The sequence below is a fragment of the Chroicocephalus ridibundus genome, chromosome 7 (genome assembly GCF_963924245.1).
Source record: "Chroicocephalus ridibundus chromosome 7, bChrRid1.1, whole genome shotgun sequence".
NCBI classification, from domain to species: domain Eukaryota; kingdom Metazoa; phylum Chordata; class Aves; order Charadriiformes; family Laridae; genus Chroicocephalus; species Chroicocephalus ridibundus.
Genome location: NC_086290.1, coordinates 34,394,381 through 34,419,432, shown reverse-complemented (window position 1 = coordinate 34,419,432; position 25,052 = coordinate 34,394,381). Strand labels below are relative to the sequence as shown.

Here is a 25,052-nt window from a genome sequence, read left to right as displayed (position 1 = left end):
ACATTTGGGTCTTCTCCTAGCAACCGTAGAAGTGCACTGATTTTTCAACAGTACCAGGAACTGAAAATATATTGTAAGTAGTATTTGCTACGGTGCTAAACCTGTTCCCTCCAATTATCTTTGAAAATCAACAGGACATTTGGGTGCATATTTTAATGTGAATGAAAAACTGCAAATTCAGATTGGGTCTGCAGTGATTTTACTCTAAAATGTATGCCATCTTTTACATTGCACAGTTTCTTTCTTTTACATATTGCAGCACTTGCACGCTTCCCCATCAAATCACAGATGAACATTAATCATGTAGAAGGCAGCTACCATGGATATAAAAGAACAATATCCCACAGACAGAGAAAGAAGAAGAGGCAGTGAATGAGACTCTAAACTGAGGGAAAAGTAAGAAAAAGTTTTAGAAAGAGGAGGAAAAGAAGACAGAGTAAAATTCTAAATATGGACGGGTAGACATTATTGATAAAAGGGAGTGTGGTAAATAAAGATGTTCATTCTAAGCATTAGAGGAAACCAGAAAACAGAAGTAAAGGAAAAGTAAATTAAAAAGAGGCTTTTTAGAGACACGTTTTAAACAACAGACCCCAAGCCCTCCCACCTGAAGCATGTCTATGGAGCGACAGCAGCGTAGCATAAAGACCCCTGAATCTATGTCTGAACACCTGGGCTGGGAGTGTCTTCCAGGCACGCACTGCGGTTGCTTGTCAGCTCTCGTACAAAACTTGGGTGTACACCAGACCAGCCACTTCTCACACCCTGGAAGATGCTGTGACTTGCTGCAGATAGGTCTGCTCTCACAGTCTGGGTAATCTGGAAATTGTGTCACCAGGCAACTTTCTTGCAGTTTAGAGGCTTGGGAATTTGATTTACGGAAAGCTTATTCAGCTGAACTTGCTGATTAGGGTTTAGTCTGAATTTGCTTTAAACTGGTATGTTTGCAGCACAACAAACCATCTCGCTGCACATGCACAAAAACAGAAAAGGAAAAAGCTAAGGCAGAAGTAAAGAAAAAAGAATATATAAAGGGAGAACTTTGCTAAATCACAAGCTCTACAACCACTTGAAACTTAAGGAAGAGTGGCATTGCTTGGGTATTAGATTAATTTAGGAAAGAGTACTATAAGAGAATATCAAGAGCATCTAGAGACAAAGCCAAAGCACATAATAACACACAACTAATGCAAGGGACTGGATGGGTAACAAACTAAATTTATAAATGTATTAGTAAATTAGCAGTAGGAAGATGACCAAGGAGAGTGCTGCTTAGCGAGAAGAAAAACTAGCAATGATGCTTGCAGCTCATTGAAAAAGATCTTTCCTTCTGTCTTCATTCAAAAAGTTAACACCGACCAGACACCAGAAGAACTAATAAACAGAAGAAAGAGAACTTTCTTCTTAGGCTAGAATAGGTAAAGAGCAGGTTAAAGACTGGCGCAAATCAGAGATTTTCAAACCCTTTGGGCTTGATGAATTATACTCAAACACACTTAGGAACCTAGATGAAGCAATCTCTGAGACATGGGTGGTGATTTTGGAGGTCCGATGAAGTTCTCAGAAGTAAAGAAAAGGGCTAAGTATTATATCCATTTTTAAGAATAGGTAAAAAAAAGGATGAAGGAAACTATAGATGAGTTGACATATTTTCTATTCTCAGACACATGAACTAATTGTCAAACCACTTAAAGCAACGTGAAGGCAGCAAGCTGGAGAAACACAAATAACCAGGATTTCTGAAGAATGAACCATAACCAACTAATGAAGTTATTTTCTACTACCTGAGTGGCGTAAAGGCCACATATTTTGATGTTAATAAGGCCTTTAATACTGTTTATTTGATATCCTCAGAATAATTTGGGGGGAGAAAATTATCTGAAGCAGACGAAATCACCTGGAGGGGGTACGCAGCAGTTTGCAAAAATGTGCTGAAGAGCAGTTATGATTTATGTCAAACAAAAAGAGTACACCAAGTGATGTTTCACTGAGATCTAGCTGGGTCTGGTCTTATTCTATTAATGACTGGATAGGGAGGACAGAACTTGCTCCAACTAGGAGACGCTGGAGTACTTGGACAGCAGGATGGACAAGATTCAAAACCATACTGACACATTTAAAAGCGCAAAGACCTGCGTGCAGGTAGGGAAAATCAACTGCACAAACACCAGATGAAAAACGGACATCCGTGCCGAAGTTCTGCACACAAGGGTCTGGACCGGGCTTTAGCAGATCGAACGCTGTTGGCTAGTGTCAAACTATCAGACAAAAAAAAGTAATAATTATGCAGTAACGTAGAAGGAGTGTTGTACATAAGACATGTGACATTTCCACAGTCTCTTCAGTCCAGCAGAGTCATAGCTTTATTTAATTGTCTGAAATATTCCTCAGGAGCTGCAGACCAACTGAAGACCACCCTGAGCAGGCCAACAAAATAACTGGAGACCTAAAAACACAAGCCAGGAGGAAAGACAGGAGAGACTAGGAAGTAACTATTCAAGATTGTTATAAGAGAAACAATGTGAGTAGACTGTCTAAAAAAGTTACAGAATGTGCACTAACTGCAGAACATGTTATAAGAATACACCAGAGAGCATTTGCCGAGTATGGTTTAGGTACAGCGCATCCTACCTGTCTTCAGCATGGAGACGAAGCTGATGACTGACCAAAGTCCTTTCTAGTCCTATATTCTACCATTTCAAAATGCAGTAGCAGATTCAAAATATTTATAACACAGACCACGCAATTTTATACTTTTTCACTGCAAATTTCCTGACTATACTTCTACCCAGTCAGGTACTGACAGAAAAATGCTCTGAATCTCACATTTATCTCTCCGGCGTATTGAAAAGGATGAGCCATAGTCTTCAAAAACTAGACAGCAAGGAAAACAAATGGTCTCATTTTCACCCAGACTTTCAGAAGGCAGAACCTAACTCCTGCCCACGTCACTCTCATTAAATCATCTGTGAGATGAGTGCTCCCTTTAAGAAATCAGAAAAAGGAAATATATTTTTTTTAACCTGCATTAGAATGGTGAAAGTCAGTTTCCTCTGCAGCTCCATCCACAGCATTTGTATGCTCTTCAGGCCTGTCGTTAGTCATTGTTCTTCGGATGCTCTGGTACCTAGGGTTAGAAAACTGGACTTTATATATAGCATATGGTAACTATGATCCAATTCTGGATCCAAGGGAGCTTGCTTGTCTTTTCTGCCATGTAGGTTAATATACACTGACTTCTCATTTCTGCTTTTTGACATTGACCTTTAATTTCTGCTAATTTCTCCTTTTGAATTTCTAGAAACCATTATCAGAGTTGGTTTTTTTAGCCGCATAGCTTACGAACACAGGTGGAATATAAAAGCCCTAGAAGCTCACATGCAAATTAAAAGGGACAGCCACATAAAATTAAACACGTATGGCCAGCTGCAGTACCAACTGTGAACCTGGCTCCATACGCAGTCTCACAATGGTGAATGCAGGTTTGCAAACACACAATTCACAAACAACATGGGTAATTCTTACCGGCGATTCAGCTGTTCCATTTGCTGTATGGAATTTGACCTCTGGAGAATCTGCGGGGCTGGGGGGGCTGTGGGTCGCTGCCATGTTGTTGTCCTGTTCACGTGGTCCACGTAAAAAATCCGTCCATGGCTGTCAATTCGAGCCTCCCAGTCTAAGTAGCAATAAAATACTGTGAACTATCGAGGGCTTGGGGTTTATTTATTTCTTTATTTTAGCTCTGTCACCTTTGTAACTGAATCTACTGTTCCAAGCACAGAACTTTCTTACTGAAGGGTTAAGAGACATGGCTTTTCTCTATTTTATCCCATAAATCAAATTCCCCACTGTAGTTAAGTTTCTGTGGAATCCATATCTAATAATTTCTATTCATTTCTCTATTCTATTTCCCACTAATCAGTAATTGTCCCAGGGAAGAAAAAAAAAAAAAAAAAAGAGAAAGTATCAGGATACTTAGTCTAATTCTCTTGGACTGAAGTAATTCAAGACCCTATCTCTGAGGGTTATTTCCAGTGCAAAAGGCCAATGGATAAGTACCAAAAACCTGGCAAAAATTGGTATCTGTCATTGTTTTTCCCCAGCTAGTAGTAACAGTAATAAAACAGATTCCAGCGATCTCCCTGGGTTTACATGTACCTATGAAAGGTAAGCAGACCTGCCAGAAAAGATGGACAATTACAACAAATCAAACTCCTCCATATACTAAATGCATGTTCTAGAATTGCTGATTCTGCAAATTTATCAAATTCAACTTCTTGTGCAAGCGGTCACTGTAATGCTGCCCACTGGTTTTGCAACACAAGCTACAGACAATGTGAGAAGTTTAGACCACAGAGACACACCAGGAAAGCAGAGACGAAAGCGCTGGGACCTTTCCCCAACCACATCTGGCTTCACAGTGCTCAGCAGAAACCAGGTGCATCACAACACCTAGCCCTTTGTTCAGAAGCTTTTTGGGTCAGAAACACTATCTGCCTAATAACTGGTTATAAAATAAGCATGATACCAAAACACTGATCACAGCTGGGACCACGTAACAAAAAAAAAATTTAAGATACTTTATATACAGAAACAGACAGGCCTGATTCTTGGGGCACCAGCAACTGCAGAAAACATGCAAACCATTTACATGTCAGTTGAAAAACAGTCTTGGAGAGCTCAGAAGGTTTCTAGAAGAGACTGCCTATATTGCAAGTCTAGGTGAAAACATCAGTCACTGCAGTAACATTTTAGAAACCACTGGCAAGGAACCAATCCTAAACAAACTCCGCTCCATAAGGAAAGTGGGCATAAAAATGTCTTGACAGCAGAGAAGGAGAATTAAACTCTACTGTACAGTATTTAATACTGACAGTCTTAAAACCTCAGGCTTTGCTGCTGTATGTGTCCTATGACTTCTGTCAGCTCTCGGAGGCAGCCAAGTGGCTCGCTGCGTTACACTGCAGGGCCTGAGCTGACTCGCGAAGAGGGAGGAAAGGCAGGTTTTGAGACAAACTCACTGTGTCATCTCCCCACGACAGCTGCGTGTTTTAGCTGGCCCCAACGCAAATTACTCTTCTGTCTTTATGATGCACAACCAAAACAGCCCATTAGTGTTTAAAGCGTTTCTAGTGTGAACAAGAGCTATGCAGGAAAGTAAGCTCAGAGGAAGAAAAGAAAAAGCAGCACAAGAGGATAGGAATAAAGAGAACCGTTTAAGGAACAAATTTCAATTCCAGGAAAAAAAAATTCAAAATTTTGTATTATACTTTAAATTTAAAATACAAGTTTAAAAATAACAACATTACATCAATGCAAAGCTTACGGCGTAATCACTGCATTTGCTATTCAAAATATAACACATTTGAAAGTTATTAAAAACAATTTCATTTCTATCTCAAAAAAGCAAACTGAAACATTTCAACATTCTCTCAAAAGTGTTTCCATTTTTTAAAAAGAAAATAAATGACTGAAACAAATGTTCCTGGGCAAAGGTCCTATTTAAAAAAAAAATAAAAAAATCTTCTGATGAAATAAAAATACTCAAAATTTTAAACCAGAGTTTGTAATCAAAGCAAAACATGGAAGTACTCCAAGAAGGACAGAATTGTTCATTGGGAAAAAAAACCCCAAACACCAAAACAGTTTAAATTTGTGAATTCATTATTCCGCTTAAGTGTCAAACCCTAAACCACTGTATAATATTTCATATTTTTTTTTTTTGTGGTGATTATACATCCAATTCTGACACACAGTCACCATTTCTGTAATGTGGTCTTGCAGAAGAAACGCGTTTTTGCCTGCATTCAATTTTAAACACAGAAGTTTAAACACTTGGGCAGTGGCTTCTAAAGTAAAGCACCTGCATCCGTGTTGTGATGGACAAGGATATCTTCTGTTAGTTAAATTGTTGTTAGGCAAATGTGTTACAAATAACTTAGCTTGCTGAATCGCAAAACTGTAATTCATCAAGGTTGTGTGGTCAAGCTTATTTGTTAATTTTCCCCTAGGAATGTAGGAATTGGAGCATAATGTTGCATGTTACAGGTAGAAATACTAGATAAATATTCCAATTCTTTTTCTTGTTCAAATAGACAAATATTTGAATTTGAAATAACAAATAGAATACAACCCAAAATATAAAGAAATTACAGTTTATAACTCAAAATCGTATTCTGTTTTCTCTAATTTTTCACTCTTAAAATATTAACACTGTTACATATCCAAAAGGAGAGCTTTAGAGAGAAAAACTGAATCTAGGCAACAATTAGTATTTAAGATTTTATTCACATTAGCAAATGAATGATCTACATAAAGATTGCATCGGGCTTTGACTGTAAAGGGGCGGTGTGTATATGCGTGCCCATGCGTGACTGTGTAAAAACCCAGCAAATGTCATGAATGTTAGAATACCACACAGCCAAACCTGATCCATTAACATTCCAATAGTTTTTCCAAGTAGTTATTGTGGTGTATAGTTTGCTTCTGAAACACAAAAAGCAATCTGTGTGTACACCATGGTACTATAAAAGCTATCCCTATGCATGTCTCATTTATTACACTGATCTCTGGGTATTTCCTGTAGTGTTCTCTGTCTTTTTCAGTATGAAAAGTGATAAAAATGCAACTGTAATATATGTCTCCCAGGCACAATTTTGTAAAAAATAATAGTGGCTTATTGAGGTGGCAGTTAATTAACTTTAGGATCTGCATGCAGGACTGATTTGTTATATGCACTGATTATAACAGAAGCAGCAGGGAGCAAAACCTTCTCATCACCCAGGCTTTCCAATATTCAGTTATATCTGTGTTCTGCTATCCGGCTCCTTCCAGTTCCCCTCTCTACTTACAGAGCAAACACAGTCCCGTTCCATACTATGAAATAAGGATCTATTCATTTTACCTAAATATCTGAATTCCTGACTTCTTTAAATTAATACAGCTTTGCCACAGACTTCAGTGGGTCCAAATTTAACTTTTTCTTTGGGTTTTGTTTTTTGTTTTGTTTTAAAGTAATGTTTACCTATTGGCTGTGTACCTTTTTTTTCCAGTCCTTTCTCCCTTCTTTAAATATCTAATACTGAATAGATTTTCACTGCCCCGAGTTTAAGCAAGTGAATCAGTCCAACAATTGGGAGCAATGTATTTTTCATACGCTTTAGAGAAATTACAATTTTCTGTCAATGTACGTTCATCTAACTGTTGCTTAACACCCAGGTTTATTTTAATTTAAAAAGTCTTCACGCTCCCTCAAAAAAATGCAAGGAAAAACACAGACCTTTCACATAATCTGCAGAGATTAAAGATGTTATATATTTCTTTGTGAACCATCCCCCTACAAGAAGCATTCAGAGATTTCAGAGTGCTTGACATCTTTCCCTCCAAGTGCCTCACGCAGTACATCACCTCACCACTCCACCCATGTGCGCTGCATACTGAAAAGGCAGCACCGCTTCCGCCTTCCTGCTTCTCCACAAATGTCACTTCGCAAGTCTGTATACACCAGGTACAATTATCATAGCACATCCTCCTAGTTCGCAGACTGAGCACAACGCCTTTTACAAAACAGCACTAGACTTAATCATCGTCACTCCTCACTTGGAAATTCTCAGCTGCTCATTCTCAGTTCTCACATTTAAAAAAGAAACATAATGAGGTCTCAGTAATGAGATCCAAGCAGCCTACCCCCCAATTAAAGTATGAAGAACCTCACTTGGTGGTAGAGCCTCATCCACTCTCTGGTACCGGCTAACATCCTGACGTACCGAAGGCAGCGACCTCAAGGGCTGATGGCCATTGGCTTGAGAACCTGGAATTAAAACGCCCACAAATTATTTTTTCAGTCAATGTGTGGAAGCCTTAGAGATGCCTCTAAAGTGAACAAGACATGCTGAAGCTTCTGCGGGACTATGATATTTTAGGATATATCCGATATTCATCTATTTTGGGGGGGCAAAATAAGCTACATCTACAGTTCTGGGTAAGTGATTTCTCTAGAATGCGCTGCAGTCTTGGTCCATCTTGGTCTTTCTGCATCCACCTGTGACCAGCAGAATCCAAGGCACGCAAACAACAGCCTGTGCCTGAGCCATATCCCAGCAAGGGACAAGGACAAAGCTCCACCTGGACACCACGAACCCTGCTATAAGAGTGGGAGGTGAAACTGCTCATTGACCTTCCTTGCTGCAGCCACACTGATCTGCAAAAACACGGTGCAACCTGACACCTAACAGAGTCCCAAATGGCTAGAAAATTGCGTCCAAAAAAACCCCATATTAAGAGTATTTGAAATTAATAACAAAATTATTCTTTCCAAATCAGAGAGCTGTTTATGAAGGGAAGAAACTAACAGATCCCCAAACTTTTGAAATGTTATGAAAAAGATGCATTCAGAAATCCAGTTTGATTGCACTCCTCCCATGGTTCCAGCTGTGCTAGGATTTGTCTACACAGATAAGGGACTGGGAAAGAGAAGATAAACAGCCTGGAGTGTGACAAAAAATGATTTTGGTTTTTCCCCCCCACTTTCTTTTGATTACCCTTACATTTTAACGTTAATTCACGTGTATATTTTCTTCCCCTTATAAAGACACCAAAGAAAAGACCCAAATATAAATTCTAGCTTGCATTTCATAGTTTTGGGATTATTTCCCCCCCATTAACATTTTGATTAGCAAGGAGGGTAATATTGTGGAATCCGTTCCTCCTCTTCATTCTCTTTCTCAGTACTCTCTCAAGGATTAAAATATATCCCGTTTCAAAATAAACTTATCTTGGATATTTCAGTTTTGATTTTTTGTTAAATCAAAAACACCAAGAGTCTCTTGAGGAAGGGAATAAATCTCAAAGGAACAACAACATCAAAATCTTGAAAGACAACGAAATTGAGAAATTAAGATCTTTATTTTCAGATGTTAGTTTTTTAAAATAAGTTTTACTGGCTGCAGAAAGGTCACTTCAGAAAAGTGCCTCCTGCAATTGTTACCTCCAGTAGCTCCTTCAACCTGTCCTGTGGCACCCTCACAAGCTGCTTGCGCTCCTTCGGTTTCTTCATCCTGAGACTGGCTATTGGCAGCTGCCGCCTGCAAGCTTCTTCTTCTTTGCCAGATTTCTCCTGCATCTTCTTGGTCTTGTAATTCACCTGCCTCAGCCTCCTGTACTTCCTCCTGAGGTAACTGTACCGCAGGCAGAGAACCAGAAGTACTTGCAGCATCCTGTGTTTCAGCACCTGGCTCAATTCTAGCCGCGTCGGTGGCAGGAGCTCCCTCTTCCTCCTCCTGAGAAGAAAAGGCAGGAGTCTCAGGAAACATGGAACTTTCCAAAGAAGAACACCGCATTTCAACGGAGGAACGTCGCACAGTTGCGCTTTCGTTGCAAGAGCTGTCTGCCCCTTCCGCATCACTCTCCCCTTCTGGACGGGTACTAGCCTCACTGACGCTTTCCGTGCGAGCGGGATCACTCTGCTCGGTTTCTGATGACATCTGGGAAGGTTCAGACCCTTGATCAATGGATTCCGTTTCACTAACACCCCTTCTGCTCCCAGCAGCAGCATCAGCAGCTCCTGCGTCCGCACTGCTAGGAGGCTGTTCCGCCTCCTGAGCGGCACACGATTCACTGCCAGCCTGGTCTGCTGGTGCTTCGCTTTGAGAACTTTCACCTCTTGCTAACTGTGAGGGTGGAAGCTCTGGGACAGTCTCTTGCTGGTCATCAGTTGATGGCAAAGGAGCTTCAGAGGCTGAAACATTTTCATTCTCTGCAGGCCCTTGCATTACCTGATCTGATGAGCAACTTAAACCGTTTCTGTCAACATTTCTTGTAGCACCATTAAGCATTACTAAGCCACCATCGTCTTCCAAGGAAGATGGAAAACCCAGGTCTTGATGTAGCTCATGCTCCTCTTCATCTGAGTCAATGTGAAGCATAGCATTAAGTCTTGTGTCAGTAGGAAAGCTACTCCTCAGTTTTGGGGAGGCTCCACGTGGACGCTCTCCACAGGCAGACGTCCCGGGTCTAGGATGATTATTGTGTTCTATTGCATCCAGATAGTCATTTAGTGAGTCCTGGCGACCTCTGGTAGGTGATGATCTTGAAGCACCAGAGGTCAACTCATCCTGGTCTGTTTCCAGAGTTGTACTAGTCCTTAAAGGGTGTCTTAGGATTGCTTCTCCAGAAGATTCCTCAAGGACCGGACCATTGGAACACACTGTGGACGTATCGTGATGTCCTGCTGGCATGTCCTCATCATCAGAGGGGCTCCCCAAGTCTCCATTTACAGAGTTTACTCCTAGCAGGGTGCCAACTGTTTCTGGCGAAGCATCTGCAGAGACACAAAGACTGAATGTGAAACACAAGGCTGCAACAGACAGTTCGTTCTATTTTCTCTGCGTCATAGAAGTGATATAAAAATACACATCTTCAAGATGTTTGCTTATTTCAATCAGACAACTAAGGGAAGAAAATAGAATTAAAACAATAGAGGCATCTACAGCGTTGCAACAGCAGTTACAGATTTTTCTCTGTATAAGTTTATACTATTTATGGGGGGGTAAGTATGACTTTAAAGGACTCCTATTTTGCTTTCAAAAGACAGAGCACTGCCAAGCATCTTGCCCAACTGTCAGTAAAAGCAGCCTCACAACCAAGGAACCAGTTTTCTACAGCATACCTCTCATATCCAAAAGTAGAATTTACACAAAGCCAGTCACTGACACCTTTAGCAGCATGCAAACTAGCATCTGAGATGACATGAGGAATCACAAGTTGTGTACAGATATTAAATTCTATACATAACATTTATTTTGAGTTAATTTATAGGACTTTCCACTGTAAAGAATGGGAATCTACTTAAGGAAAGTTCACGAGATATTAGGTATGCTATGGTAATACATATTGAAGAGAAATGAAAATAAACCATCTCATTTGAGAGATGAAATGGTAACTCCCCACATGGAAATTAACAGGCTTAGAGTTGAATAATCCAGCTGTGTCTGTACACATCTGCAAGAACCTTAACAGTGAAGTCAGTGAACTAGAGTGCCTGACAAAAACAGGACTGAAGACAGAAGCGTTTTTTTTAATGGTGACAGAGCAAAAAACATCAATGAGATTCAGGACTACACAGCTACAAAAAAAGACAAGATTACATCAAGTTAAAAGACAGAGCAATATCTCACCAAAGAGATTATACCAAGCCTAGCGAAGGAGAATCTACAGTCACAAACACATAAATAGACACATACAATGTGATAAACATGTAACTGTACCAACCAGGTTCTGCTGGTTGCCTTCAGAACAAGAAAAAAGGGGAATAAAAGAATTGTCTGATAGAAGCACGCGTTCTCATAAACATAACAGATATTCAACAGATATTCTTGGTTCTAAGCAGCACAGAGTGATCTCCAGGTACACTAGCAGGGGAGGAAAGTACAAGTGGAATCTTCCTTGCAACTGCTTCTCAGCCAAAGGTGTTACAGAGCAAAGATGTTAGAGTGAAGGGAAACAATGAGTTTGACTACCCCATCTATCCCATTAAATGAGAATCATAAGCAGATTAATTTACAATCTTTCTAACAAAACAGGAAACAATACAGTAAATGCTGGTGTTTTGTTATTCTCATCTCCAAAGCAGTACCTGACATATCTAAACTTTGAAATCCATCAGAAAAAAAAAATATCTATAATAGAGACACTGTACACAAATGAGAAGGTTTATTATCACAGAAAATCCTGGAAACAAGAAATACATGGAAACTCTCTCCATACAACTACCTGGGGATACAGATCACTGACAAATTCTCACCTTCGTGAACAGAAGATGTGATTTCCACTTTGAATTGGAGATATCCACTTACATGATCAGCTGGGAGCCTTCTGCCAAGATTATAGCTGAGAACCTGGTCTCTGCAAAAACAAAGATATTGCGTTGGGGTTTTTTTTATATAATTTTAACTTTTTTTTCCCCAGTATTTTCTATCAGAGGCTTTTATCAGATAAGAGCCAGCGTGACAGCATGTAATTTCTGCTAGAATCTTAAAATCAGCCACATACTCTGGCTTGTATGGAAAAGCACAAACACCAACAATGGTGTAAAATACTGTTGGTTAACAGATAAAACAGCCTAACAAACTACTTCCGATCATTTCCAAATACAGACTGTGCCCCAGCAATTCTTATACATCCCTAAATCTCTTCTTAAATTCTAAAAAATCAAATTGCAAAGGATCCGCTTTCCCCTAGCCTCGTCCTTCCCCCCACCCAAAATATGTTTTATAATTAACAAAACCTTTCATTTTTTAAAACCTTCTGCCCCCTTGTGGTTTTTACTATACACAAAATTCACAGTTTCTTCACATTTTCTGATTCAATAAAGCACTTCTGCATTCCTATTTAGAAAAGCTATTAATGCTCGGATTTAGCTTCAAATACGTTCTTAAGGGTTACTGAAGGCAGTGGGACTCAGATTTGATTAAGCACTTGTATCAGCTTGAGACGTAGGATCAGATCCTAGGCTACACGTTCTTATTAGGCACAGCCAGAATTCACGGCCCCAGCCGCCCTCAGCCCAGCTGGGAGAGCTGAAGGGAGGGGGGGGCGCTGCTGAAGACCTCCATAGGAAATTACTGCTATTAATGCAAATAAATTTATACTGGTATAAACACCTCTCCCTTACTGGGAGCACTCCTACTGCAATATGAGTGACAGACTACAATGAATGCCAAGGTCATTACTGAAATAAGCTGCAGCAGTTTGCACCCAAACATTAACTTTTAGTAAAAAAAGTCTGGAGCGGACAATGCGAGGCAAAGCAGCCTCCCCATGTTGCTCTGTGGGCCATAGCACGTCAAATTATTATAGTAGTGTCTCCAGGATCTGCCAGCGATTCATCACTGTACTCCGATTACAGTTCTCAGCTAGACTTGGGGCGTCCTCAGAAGATTGCCCTTTGAGTTTTCTACAGTTTTTACACAAAGTTTGTATCACTCTAGACCATTCGAGACTAGAGAAAACCACGACACGAATAATGTCTGCTCTGTATTCATTTGAATCAATACTAGATGATTCTCATGCTCGTTTATCATATTTTCCATGAAATTTAAAGCCACTTGGCCGTTTTGTTATGCAAACTTGTGAGATATGCAGACAGATAAAAGGCAGGCAGAATTTCAGTGCAGTCTGTGTAAAAACGGCTAGTTCTGGACTTCACCTTTTAATTCATTAATACTGATCATTAATACAGGGAAGGGCAAGTTAAGCATACTTTGTTCAGGTAACTTTTCAAGTTCACATTTTAACCCAGGAGAGGATTTCAATTGTCCTTGACATCACCAAAATGAAAAAGAAGAAAGTGAAGATGTTTTATTTGCTCAACCAAAAACAAAATAAAAGAGAATTAGCAGCTGATTGTGCATTTGGTACATTTCTGCTTCATGTGTATTTTAACCACTCCTTTCCTTTGCAAAGCTTCTGGTGAAGCGTTGTCTGCCTTTACAATATCTAGGAAAAAGGAACTCTGGCAACTGATTGGCATGCAAAAACTGTAAATAGACAAATAAATTACAGATGAAGAGGCAAAACTAGCTGCAAGACGGATTTAATGTCACTTCTAACTGCAGCACGGCAAACCCAAACTGAATACTTACCTATATTCTTCCTATATATTTATTATACAGCCCTTCCTTTCCTAAAAGGATTTGATATATCAAATATGCAGAACTGAAGTATGGAGGAGAAAACAGGAAACGTCTTCCAGAATACTGGTTTGGAAAAGCACAGACAAGGACCGACGAACACAGCAAACGAGTAATTCACAGGAATCCCGGAGCAGAAAAACTTTTTGGGGTTTAGCCTGGAAATGAGCAGCCTGAACTAGGTTTTGAAAACAGTCTGCATCACAGTGCTGGTTTTGAGTGCCTCGCAGTGTGCAAATTTATTAGAAAAAGCTGCCTGCTCAACTTATCACAATTTGTTGAAACTCGAAGCATTTCTTAGAAAAGTTAGATTGTATATACACCTGGACTGCCCTTGGATAGCACTACGAAACAAGTGGGCAGGCTTTTGCTGGTTTTTTTTTTGTTTTGTTTTTAAATAAATTCTGTATCAGAAGACATCGCCAAAATTTTAAGCTGCTCTTACAATTTTAGTCTTACTTTACTTACCAGTGTAACCACCACTTTGGAAACTTTAAGCTGAAAACTGTTTTCAAATTGAATTTGATTTTCTCCATTTATGCAACTTGTTACTTTGATGGCAATATCTGTGAAAAAGGAGGCCAGTCGTTTATATCCTGCTTTTTGTGCAAAAGCATGATGATACTGCCACGTCCCTAAACTTTCTGGGAAGAATATATGCATTTTATTTCACCACCATTCCTCACGGGCCTCATCCAGTGGCCTTTTAAAGTTAAAGGAGACACATCAACTTTAGCACTTCGAGTTAGGTCCTATACAAAACACATTTGAGTAATTTAGTTCCTCCCATTGTCTTTCAATGAATTATTTTTTTCTAATTTGTTAAATATAGCATATAAATGTAAAAAGATGTTAACAAAATAATATACTCTACAATTACTGCTCTGTCTTACATGTAAAATTATATTTCTTGCACACACTGCTGGATCTCTTGCAGACCTCCAGCCATTTGCTTCCCACCCATAACGTATCACAGCACCTGACCACAAAGTCTCAGGCTCTTCTCAGTGCACATGGCTGTACGAAGGCCTCACGGGATCACGCACTTGACTATATTATGGTCCCCTCCAGTAACCATCATGAAGTATAAAACATCTTAAAACTTCTTAAAAGTTTTTAAGTGACTTGCATCTTTATATGCATTGTTATACCGTAACAATTAGCTATCAAAAAATGACCAGAAAATTTTTAAACTAGCACAACAGATGAATCTGGAGTCCCCTCAGTGTGCTATTCATAGCAAAAGGCAATTTTAATTGCGTAGTACCATCAGCACTCTGAAAAATAATGAGTCATAGCCTTGCAGTTCCGGCCAATTAGCTGAACAGATATCAAGTATCTGATTATTAAACTTACAATTAAAAATAGTTGAACTCTAACAGAAGTGAGACAACAAAATCTGCTTCTTCTAAAAAATTTGCACACAATCGTGTAGTATTGTGATAATGCCTTGCTTCTTGACTAGCTAGACAGAGGGTAAGATTTTTTGCAAGGGTAGCATTTTTTGTGTAAAGAAATTAAGCTGAAAACAAATTACAGACACACATAAACACAAACATGGGTACATTAATTCAGAACAGGGTTAGAAACACTGGCATCTTCCAGTCAGGCAATAAGGCTATTAAAATTCCTACTAAATTTCTCACTACAGATGCAGTAGAAATTTGCTGGTCTGTGCCAGCTCTGCACCAGTATCCTAGATGCTGATTCTCCTGGATCAACAGAAGTTAGCATTAAGAACATTTTAATTTACCCAATTGCATGTCTCTCCAAGAGCCTCTGAACCGGTATGGTTAACTTCCCAAGAAAGCGCTTGATGATCGGACGACTCTTGGCAAATTTGTCTTTAACCTCAATTTCCAGGACATCTGTTAGAAGTGCAACAAAAGAATATTTCTGGAAGGAAAGAACATATTTGACACCAGATCAATACACCTTTATTCAGAAAGTATGTACATAATTATTACTAGCATGCAGTGAGCTCCAAAAGCAATGACCGATGACGGAAGTTTCCATACTGCAAAATAATGTCAACATCATTTATTAAGCACTTTATTTTTGCATATGTAACCAGCCTCTCAGGCAACCCATACCCTTTGATCGTTCCTTGAAAATAACTGCTCAGTGAGAAACTGCACTGGATAAAACCACTTTCATGATATGCCTGAGAAAGGAGAATACAATCTGTCCTAGTGCTGGCTTCAATTTGGATGGTAGAAAGCAAAAAGAGAAGGAATCCTTGCTGTACTGTATCAGGTTAAAGATAAGTAGCCAGGTCAATGCAGGAGGAAGGCGGAAAACGCCTCATTCTAGGCTGTGCTTAGCGAATTTCCCTTCCAACACCACACTTCTCATTAGTTTTTTTGTATGCATGACATGAAGTCAGAAGGGCAACGTGACTACAGTATTTTCAGGAGCACTGTAACTAAAGGAGGATAATTTTCTATATATTTTTGCCCCAAAGTTCACAAATCTCAGCAAGCTCCCAAAGAACCTTCTTCTGCACTTGAGGCCTTTAAACAACACGGTGCTAATTCATAAAAGACTTCCTGATGTCTGGTAAGATCATTCTTCCACCTTTCCCTATGAGGGAACATTTTCACAGTTACTCTCTTCAGTCTAGCATCCATTTTCATGAAGTTTATGAACGCTTCACCTTTGAGACCTGTTCTGCTCTGTCAAGTCTGCCTGAAGATGACCACAAGACTCAAAAGTGATACAGGGCAAATACATGAGCAGGCATGTTGGCAGACACACACACACACGTGGGCGCGTACGCACAGTGGGATAACAAATTCCCTTAGGAACAAAAGAACTCTAATTTTTCCCCTAAATTTTAGGATATTTCAAATAAAAAACCAAAAAAGTATGGTATAACCTACTCAGAAAAGCCAAGGTCATCTGGTTATGCTTTTACTATCTGCCATCTCTACGACCTCTGAGCAAATCGCAACCGAAGTACAATGCTTAATACGCATCTGGCACGATAGCTAAAGATGTATTGAACAAGGAACAAAAGAAGGAACAACACTTCAGCTGTAGACATCAGCTAAATACATTCAAAAACAGCAATTAAATTGGGTCAGGAATAAACACACTTTCTCATGCTGGGCAACTGTCGGAGCTGGGTTCCTGTGATAAAAAGAACTTAAAATATTGTCACTCTCAGTTTGTTATAAAATTGCAAATTATTTTGCAGAAAGGAGTAGATGTAAAACAGGATCAATTCTGCACCACTAGGACAGTATATGTAACGGGATCATAAGCTGCTGTCGTCAGAGCGTTGCCACAGGGAAGATACAGCAGTTAAAGCAAGCTGATACGATACGTGCACCAGGGAACATTATCACTTTTCTAATAAGCTTCAAAACCAAGGAGAACTGGAGGAGAAAAAAAGGGGAAAAATAAGAGTAGATTTTCTTTCTATCTACTGAACAGATGGATGGACAGACAGAAAGATGAAGAATCAATTCAGAGATCAGAACCTTGATTAAGATTTTAAGACTTCCACACATCTACAGTCTTTCCCACAACCAAGTACCCCACAGCAGTGCTCAAGCTGCCCCTGCTGTTCTGCTTTACTGCTTGTTTGGTTTCATTATGATTTGTGGGAACATTTTCCAAAGCCCACTCAATTTTTCAACGTTCCTAAAGAACACATTAATATTCATCAAACACAGTACAGGCATCTGCTCATTAGAAAACAGGCGCAGATCAAGAACGCTGCTCGCCGGTCCTGAAACAGTTATGGATGCGGGTCGGTATTTTCACCTTGTTTCCCATGTAAACATTTATCTTCAAAGGCACAGCCTGGCTCTCCTGTGCTCACAGACAGTTATGAGACCAAGCTCCTTCTTCGAGACCTGCACGGCTTGCCCAACATAAACATATCTGGAAAACTGGCTTCTGCCAAACAGCCTTTCTTTTCCCCCCTTGCCGAGTGGTGCTGTAATGCCTCCTACAGCAACACATACAGAGGCTACACCAAAGAGCATCCCCTCTGCCTGGCAAAACTGAAAGCTTGCCACCCGCTACGCACAATGAGAATATCATTTCCAAATGAACAGTTGTTGCAATCACTGAGCATAAACACTCACTTATTGTACCTTTCCTTAAAGAGTCTTCTCACAACATATAATCCATTTTAATTAATTTATTTTTGCAATTTCAAGAAATCTCAGAGCTGTTGAGAGAGTTCAACTCTTGTTCGCAGGGAAGGGAATGAAAAATTCACAGCAGTGCAGCTTAAATACACAGCTTAAATATGCAGATGATAGCTGTTTGTAGCCAACAACAGGGTTCCTAAAATTACTACAATTTCTGTGTCAGTTTAAATGACTAGCTACAAAATAAGCTCACAGCCTTCAGAGAGCAAGGACTAATGCATAAAGAGAAAATACAAGCCTGGTACCCTGCATCAGCTGGCAGACACCTCTCAAAAGGGATACGTTACCTCTCTGTGCCAGACAGGATTCGTTGTGTTACTGATGATAGTTGACCTTCTTTCCTGGCCATGATGAGCAAAGGTAGGAAATGTACTTTTCTTGCCTGGCTGAATGGACATCTTTAGATAAGGATCAGGGTTGAAGAACATGCCTTTTTTAAGTCCAACTGCTCTAATATCTATGAAGCAAAACAAGAAGGAAGGGAAAAGGAACTGAGTAAATTAAAGCCAGTTCACAAAGTAGCGCATTCCTGAAATATTATCCAGGAAATCAATTCACCATAAAATACTATGTAAAGCAGCTTAAATTTACTTATACGTTAACTGGATCCAGTGTACAGAAGATAGTTAAAGCAGGAAGTCAAGTGTTTTCCCAAGAGAACATAAGGAGGAAAGGTATCAACATCCCCATTTACATTTTAGCCTCCAGTCATTTGTGAAACAAAAAGCATGAACTTGTAACTCACCTACAAATGTTTTTCGCAGTATGTAAGGTATTTCCAGTCTTAAAAAGAAAAACCCAAAACCACAAAAAAACCGTAACACAGTACTTGCTCTGTTTCTGGGTAAGGGGGAGGGGCCAAAATAAAAAACTGTATGGGAGGCAATATAGTGAACTCGCACTTTCCCAAAGTTGAGACTTTGATAAACATAACTTCAAATACTCATTATCGACTTTGCTCTGGAGTATGATGCACACTTTCTCTCAACTTAGAAAAAGATTATTTATCTCACATAAAAGGAGGCAAAGTTTTCTGAAAATGCTTCTTTCTTCCTAGGGAAACCTCATTACCGCAGCCCCCGAGACTTGCAACAATAATTTCCTCAGGTGCACGTTCTCATGCCCAGGACTTTAATGATAGCGCAAGCTTCAACAAGAGCAAAAAAAAGGGGTATTTTTTTAATGTAATATTAGATTTTAAACTTAACTGGGAAATATTTCTCTGTTTAGGTTTGCTGAAGCACAAGATTTTAGTGTCTTTCTCCATTAGGTACTCCAATATGCTGCATGCAGTCTCCATGACTCTAATGCAACCAGCACATACATACTTAGATGAGCAGTTTATACGCACAGGCAAAAGTCACTGCACTAAAATGAAATGCCACGGCTATGGATTCAGTAAAAAAAAATAAAAAAAAAATCCTACCCAACATTCAAAATTAAGCTACACAGTAGAAATACCATGAAATAAAGGGCAATTGCCTTTAAAAGCAACAACTTTGCACGTGCAAATGAGCAACCAAAAAATGTTCCAGGAAACGTGTTACAGACCTATCAGTCAATACACCTTTCAAAATTAAATTAGGGGACTCCTCAGGCTCAGTTACAACCTTCTATTGAACCCAATAGGTTTCTGAGAATTCACAAAACAACTATTTTTATAGTACTCTATGTGAGTCTATACAATCTATCAATCAGCTCTGTCCTAGATAACAGCTGAAAGACCATTTCAAAAAGCGGGGTTTTTTTTCTGCTTTACCCCTACACTCTCTAAATGTTTTCACTGTCAGCTCTTCAAGATTCAGAAGCAAATTTTTTTCTCTCTTTGCTCAAGCTGAATATGCTTCAGTCTCACACAAGACTTTCCGTGGAATAAAGTGCTAATCAAAACAAGTGACGCTGGTAGACTGTACCCCTGCAGCTATTTTGCTGTAGTGACAGTTTAGCTCTGTTACAAGTAAAGACTTTTTTCCTTTCTAAACCACCATTTGCAGTCATTGTTTTTTTACTACTTCAAAGTGATGGAACCAGCTTGCATCTTATTTAGAGGCTAAGTTTTCCACTCTTCAGTCTGAGAGGAACTGTCCCTTGTCCCTTGTGCAAACAGGAGATCTCTCCAAATTTTTCATGCTGGGATCCATCAAATCCATTTCTTTCACTCCTGGAAATTCATGACTGACTTGTTTGCAACAAACAGAAGTTCTAAAGAAATGACATCTTTCAAGCCACTAGAGTGTGCTCCTACAGAGGCTAAAAAGAAAAAGTGTCCTATCTTTGATGTTATTTAAAACAGTAATTTAATTTTTTTTTAGCAATAATTTGTAAAACACAGAGTAGTGCTGTTTTTTACCTGATAGGGTAAAGCTGACTAATTTCCTAGAGTGCTGGGCTCCAGAAGCACCTTCATCCGTGCCTTCTACTCCCATCTAAAGAGGAGGAGAAAAAAAAAAAAAAAGAAATGTACCACAGAAATTTTCACCTGCTTTGTATATGCTTGGGGATGATAACGCAATTGTAAGGTAGTATGTAGGGGAAGAATCTGACCAACTACAGCATATTACCACGGACAGGCAAAGCTACAGCATTCGTCTCTAGGAAAATATCATTTATGCCACACAGTGCTAAAGCGCCAGTACTAGGAATCTTCCAAACAGGACACGTATAGGCTAATAACACGTGCAGACACTATTAACCAGAGAAAAAGAGACTATATTTTCTTACAGGTTTCCCTTTTGTAAAATACAATCAACAGTATGGATTGGTAATACCAAAGCACCAAGCTGGTCAGTGACAGCATGTGTAACTTCTGTCACTTTCCACAAACAGATCATTTACTGTGCAACAAAAAAAGCAAACACATCAAAGAGAGACTAACAAAAGCCTTCGGATCTATGAACAAAAGCTCCTTTTAATAGAAAAGTGCAACAGATATCTAAATATGAATGTGGCCTAAAAGCTTATGCTTCACAGATTTTATGGTTTGGTTTCTACTGAAATCCCTCGTTAGGTAAAGCACTACTTCAAAATACAAAAAGTTTCTCATATATTAATGACTCATTAATGTCCATCTCTTTCAACTGGCAGAAGAATTTGTCCTTCGAGAGAGAGAGAGATGTGCATCCAGCTGAATAATCTATCATGAAGACATCAATGGAGCCATCTTTAAAGTCAAACTGTTCTCCAGGTAGGCACCGCGCTCACTGCCAGGCAGAAGAGGTGACACAGCCTGACGAAAAAGCTTCAGCCAAACACGGTGCTGGGGATTAGTACTAGCGACAGAACAGGAAGTAACCTGATGTACTGAACAATAAAAAAAATAAGCTGAATAAAAACTCGCACACCTATGTGTGTAGAGGAAGTATCTAAAGCAGTTCCGAGCAGCTGGAGCAGCAGTTTGAAGTTAACAGATTGATAAATGATTTCTGGAGCCATGGTAGCTGTGAGGAACCCACTTTGCATTCCTTTTTATATTGCCCTAAGCTATTTAATACCATTAGCTTTCAAATACTTCCCACAATGATCAGCAAGCACATTGGAATTCCATCAGAATTAGCAAACGTTTCAGAATTAGCGACAACTTCTCCCACTGCAAAACTCTAATACTTTGTATGAAAAAAGCAGTCAAACAAAGTGATGAAGAAACAGTGATGACATCGATGCCTGATGTTCCCGTGGGCCTCCGCGGTCTCGTGAGGGAGCACACTGCGCTGTCACTTTCCCACCAAGAGCGACATCATTACCCCAGTGACTCTGTATGGACGCACAGGCGGTGACGGCTGGTAGTCAAATTACAAGGGCACCAAAGCCATGGGTTCATTCCAGCCGGATCAGTGTCCCTTCATCTACAGGCAGATTCCCTGGAAGCAGCAAGGGGCGCAGCCCCCTGGGATGGTGATGCTGCCCAGGCAAGGCCAGAGAATGCTCTGTATTTCAGTGTAGTCTTTTGGGCTCATTCTAACGTGCAACGTTTTCTTCTTAAAAACGTCATCCATCCACAAAAAGGCTTTCCTCATTCTATACCTATTTATCTGCCACATCACTGATTCTGTTTGAGAAATATTGTTTACATTGTTAATCATTACTTCATTTTATAGAGAACAGGAATTGCCTGCAATTCAGCTATAATATAATGAAGTGAACGGTGTTCCCTAGCACTTCCATAGTTTCGCTATATATCCTTTTCCTCTTTCCATTATGACCTGAACAGCAACTTCAATTTTTCTGAGCCAAGCACAAAATTTCATCCCAGCATACATGCTTAGATTTTTTGCGCTACAAAGGCTCTCTCTCATCCAGCGTAACACAGTGTTTCTCAGCGCTAGATCAACCCCTGCATTTCCACTGGTTCAAATGAACACAATGGAATGCTAGTTGCTTATCCAAGAACAAGACGGACTGAAACACCTGGTGTGATATGCCATCAATATGAGGAAACCCAGAAACATGTCTTCCACCAAACCATGGAATGCGAAAACACAGAATCATCCAAGTAAGCAGGTAACTTACTGCAGCTTAAAAAAAAAGCGAGTGGGCATGCCGTGACTCTTATCACTTCCACAAACGCCATTTCTGTAGCAACAGACACGACCAGTGCTAAGAGAACAAAGTGGTCTCTACTACACAGTGCTTAAGCTCAACACCAAAACCATGAAAACGGTGTGAGGTATTTAACATAGTAATAGGTATGCTTACGTATAACTAACCCAATACGGTATTTTTAGGAAGTCTCATCCGAGCTGTCATATGACGTTCTCATCAGGGGAAACTAACAGCTCACTATTACTGGAAGTCTATATTGTTAGCACAAATAAAACTGTTTCTATAAAATGACACCTTCTAGCAGGAGTGTAGATTCTGTAGAATCCCCAGGACCCTGTGCTACCTTTCAAAGGAAAGAAATTTAAATAGTGACAGTCAGTGAACCCCTCCGGACTGACCAATGACTCTGAAAGACAGGTCCTTCAGGTAGCTCCTAAGTTAATAAATGCATACTAAGAGACAGAAATTCAGGTGTCCTTTTGAGCACTGAATCTCAAAAACATTGGTGGCTACTATGACAAGGTGAAGAAAACACACAAGTTCAAACAGTTTCTCCATCCAACATAATCATTCTGCTTCTCAGTAACAACACAGTGCAGCACGCAGCCCATTTTAAGATGTGTTTTTTTCCTTTATTCAAAGTCAGGCTACCTTACAGTCTGTAGTTTATAAATTGATATTAAAGACAGCGGCTGTCAAGCTCATTAACTGTAACACATTTTCTTCTGTAAAATATCAAGAGCTCACATGCCTGCTGCGAAATGGTATTATTCATAGACAGATCTGACAAAGATTTGACAATTAAATGATGTTATCACCTAGTTCTATAATTCTAAGAAAAAGAAAAAACATTTGGTATAATGAGATATAGAGTCTAGTACAGCACATACAATACCATATAGCCATAACATGCACTTGCATATAACATAAAACGCTGAAAAAGTGCAGGATCAGAATAAAAGCTATTCAGTCTGAATAACTTGCGCTCTACAGTATCTTCAGCATTGCAGTTGTCAAGACAACATCCTAACAGACATGATCTTAAATATTTGTCAGCTAATATCAAAGAATCAAATGCGCTGTGAAACTTCACATCAACTGAAGATCCAGCCTATTAGATAAATTGCTTCCATCAAAAGCACCTGGATACAAGTTCGGAAGGCTCTTCTTCCAATACGTATTTAAACAGCTGAAAAAATTCCTCTAAAACTTTTCGTATTTCAAAAGAACAAGTCTCATAATGAAAGCATAGAAAGGCAGCAATAATTTTCAATAGTCAGAGAATTATCTAAATTTCAGTGGTATACAAACACTCAACAAAATCAGTAATTTTTGCAGTCTCTTTTTTTATACTAATAGTTGCTACCTCAGCAACAATTTCATCTTGAATATTAAGAAATAAGAAGACTTTTAATAAGGATTCAGTTTGAGTCAGATAACCAGTGGGAAAACACTCTACTATGGTGTTAAATTACAACAAACTAAGCCACAAAATTGAAAGCAAGCAAAATCAAGTTCTCAGCATAACAGATTTCCACTGAGCTCAGTGATTTCAATGTCATTTTACAATGAAAAATACAAAACCAAGAAAAGCATTTCCCAATTTTAATGATTTCTGTCAGGCAATATCGCTTTTTGCAAAAACTGCAGTTAATGGTAAAACTAGGAGACTTATATCAACAGGTTTGTCTGACAACGAGGCTACACTTACCATCACAGCCGGGTTTTTCACAGTGATACATGGAGTAGTAGCTCGGAGGGCTCCACTAACACCATGGTAATATTTAAAGCAGATCTTTATTTCAGCTGGAAAACAAAACAAAAATCGCATTAAACCCTTTACGACTGACCCTGGGCAAGAGAGAGACAACGGAAGGCGCACGTGCACACAGGGAGTCATGGCTGACTTCTGTGTTCTTTCACCTTGTTGTGAAAGCATGCAATAACTGTAACTGAAATGTATGTTCTCTCAACCTGTAGAAAATTGGAAACCTGTCTCAAAACGTCTGAATAGAGTTTTTAGCCAAAGAGTTGGTAAATGCTGCCTTCTGGTTTTGTTTCTAAATTATTAATTTTAACTATGTTTCCACTCAGTCAGTAAAAAACCAACAGCTCATTTTTTCCATCTCTTACAGTGAGATATCCACGGTCACTATTGGATAAGAAATGTCTAAGTATTCACAAGCCGCAGTTCACACAAAGCCACTTCTGTATGTTTTGTATGTGTCCAGGGGGAAGGAAATGAGACCGGTACAGATCTCTGAAGACAAGTTCATTTCAACATTATAGGGATAATGTGAATTGTTATTTTTCAACAGATTTGTAATTCGCAAACTAAAAAATAATTACACATATGTTTTGTTCTTAAATTATTTAGTCACATGGAAATGGGACCTCTCTCTACAGCCTTACGCACAGAGGTGGTACTGAAGGTATTGTACCCTGTTAATCTATGAAATTGTCAAAGCAACTGCTTTTTTTGCTTCTCAAACAGAAGGTAACATATTTTGATGAATGCATTAACATAAATTATGCTGACAAGATGATTTAAACAGTGGTATCCTTTTTAGGCAGTTTGAACAGTTTGGGGTTTTTTTCATATGGAAGGAATAATTCTCAAGTGAACTACGTACTCCTACAGTAATTGCGCTGGAAGGGA

General features: G+C 39.3%; 1 protein-coding gene across 4 annotated transcripts in view; it reads right to left on the bottom strand.

Annotated features, from left to right (window-relative positions):
* The window catches only part of HECW2 (HECT, C2 and WW domain containing E3 ubiquitin protein ligase 2), a 182,829-nt gene that overhangs the window by 50,644 nt on the left and 107,133 nt on the right, over nucleotides 1-25,052 (bottom strand). For all 4 annotated transcript variants that reach the window (XM_063340740.1, XM_063340739.1, XM_063340742.1 and 1 more), the window contains 9 exons: nucleotides 24,105-24,199; nucleotides 20,205-20,280; nucleotides 18,142-18,311; nucleotides 15,442-15,584; nucleotides 11,801-11,901; nucleotides 8,987-10,318; nucleotides 7,715-7,810; nucleotides 3,526-3,676; nucleotides 3,024-3,127 (listed from right to left, as the gene is read on the bottom strand). In XM_063340740.1, the coding sequence (XP_063196810.1) occupies nucleotides 3,024-3,127; nucleotides 3,526-3,676; nucleotides 7,715-7,810; nucleotides 8,987-10,318; nucleotides 11,801-11,901; nucleotides 15,442-15,584; nucleotides 18,142-18,311; nucleotides 20,205-20,280; nucleotides 24,105-24,199 (2,268 nt within the window). The remainder of the gene's footprint in view (nucleotides 1-3,023; nucleotides 3,128-3,525; nucleotides 3,677-7,714; nucleotides 7,811-8,986; nucleotides 10,319-11,800; nucleotides 11,902-15,441; nucleotides 15,585-18,141; nucleotides 18,312-20,204; nucleotides 20,281-24,104; nucleotides 24,200-25,052) is intronic.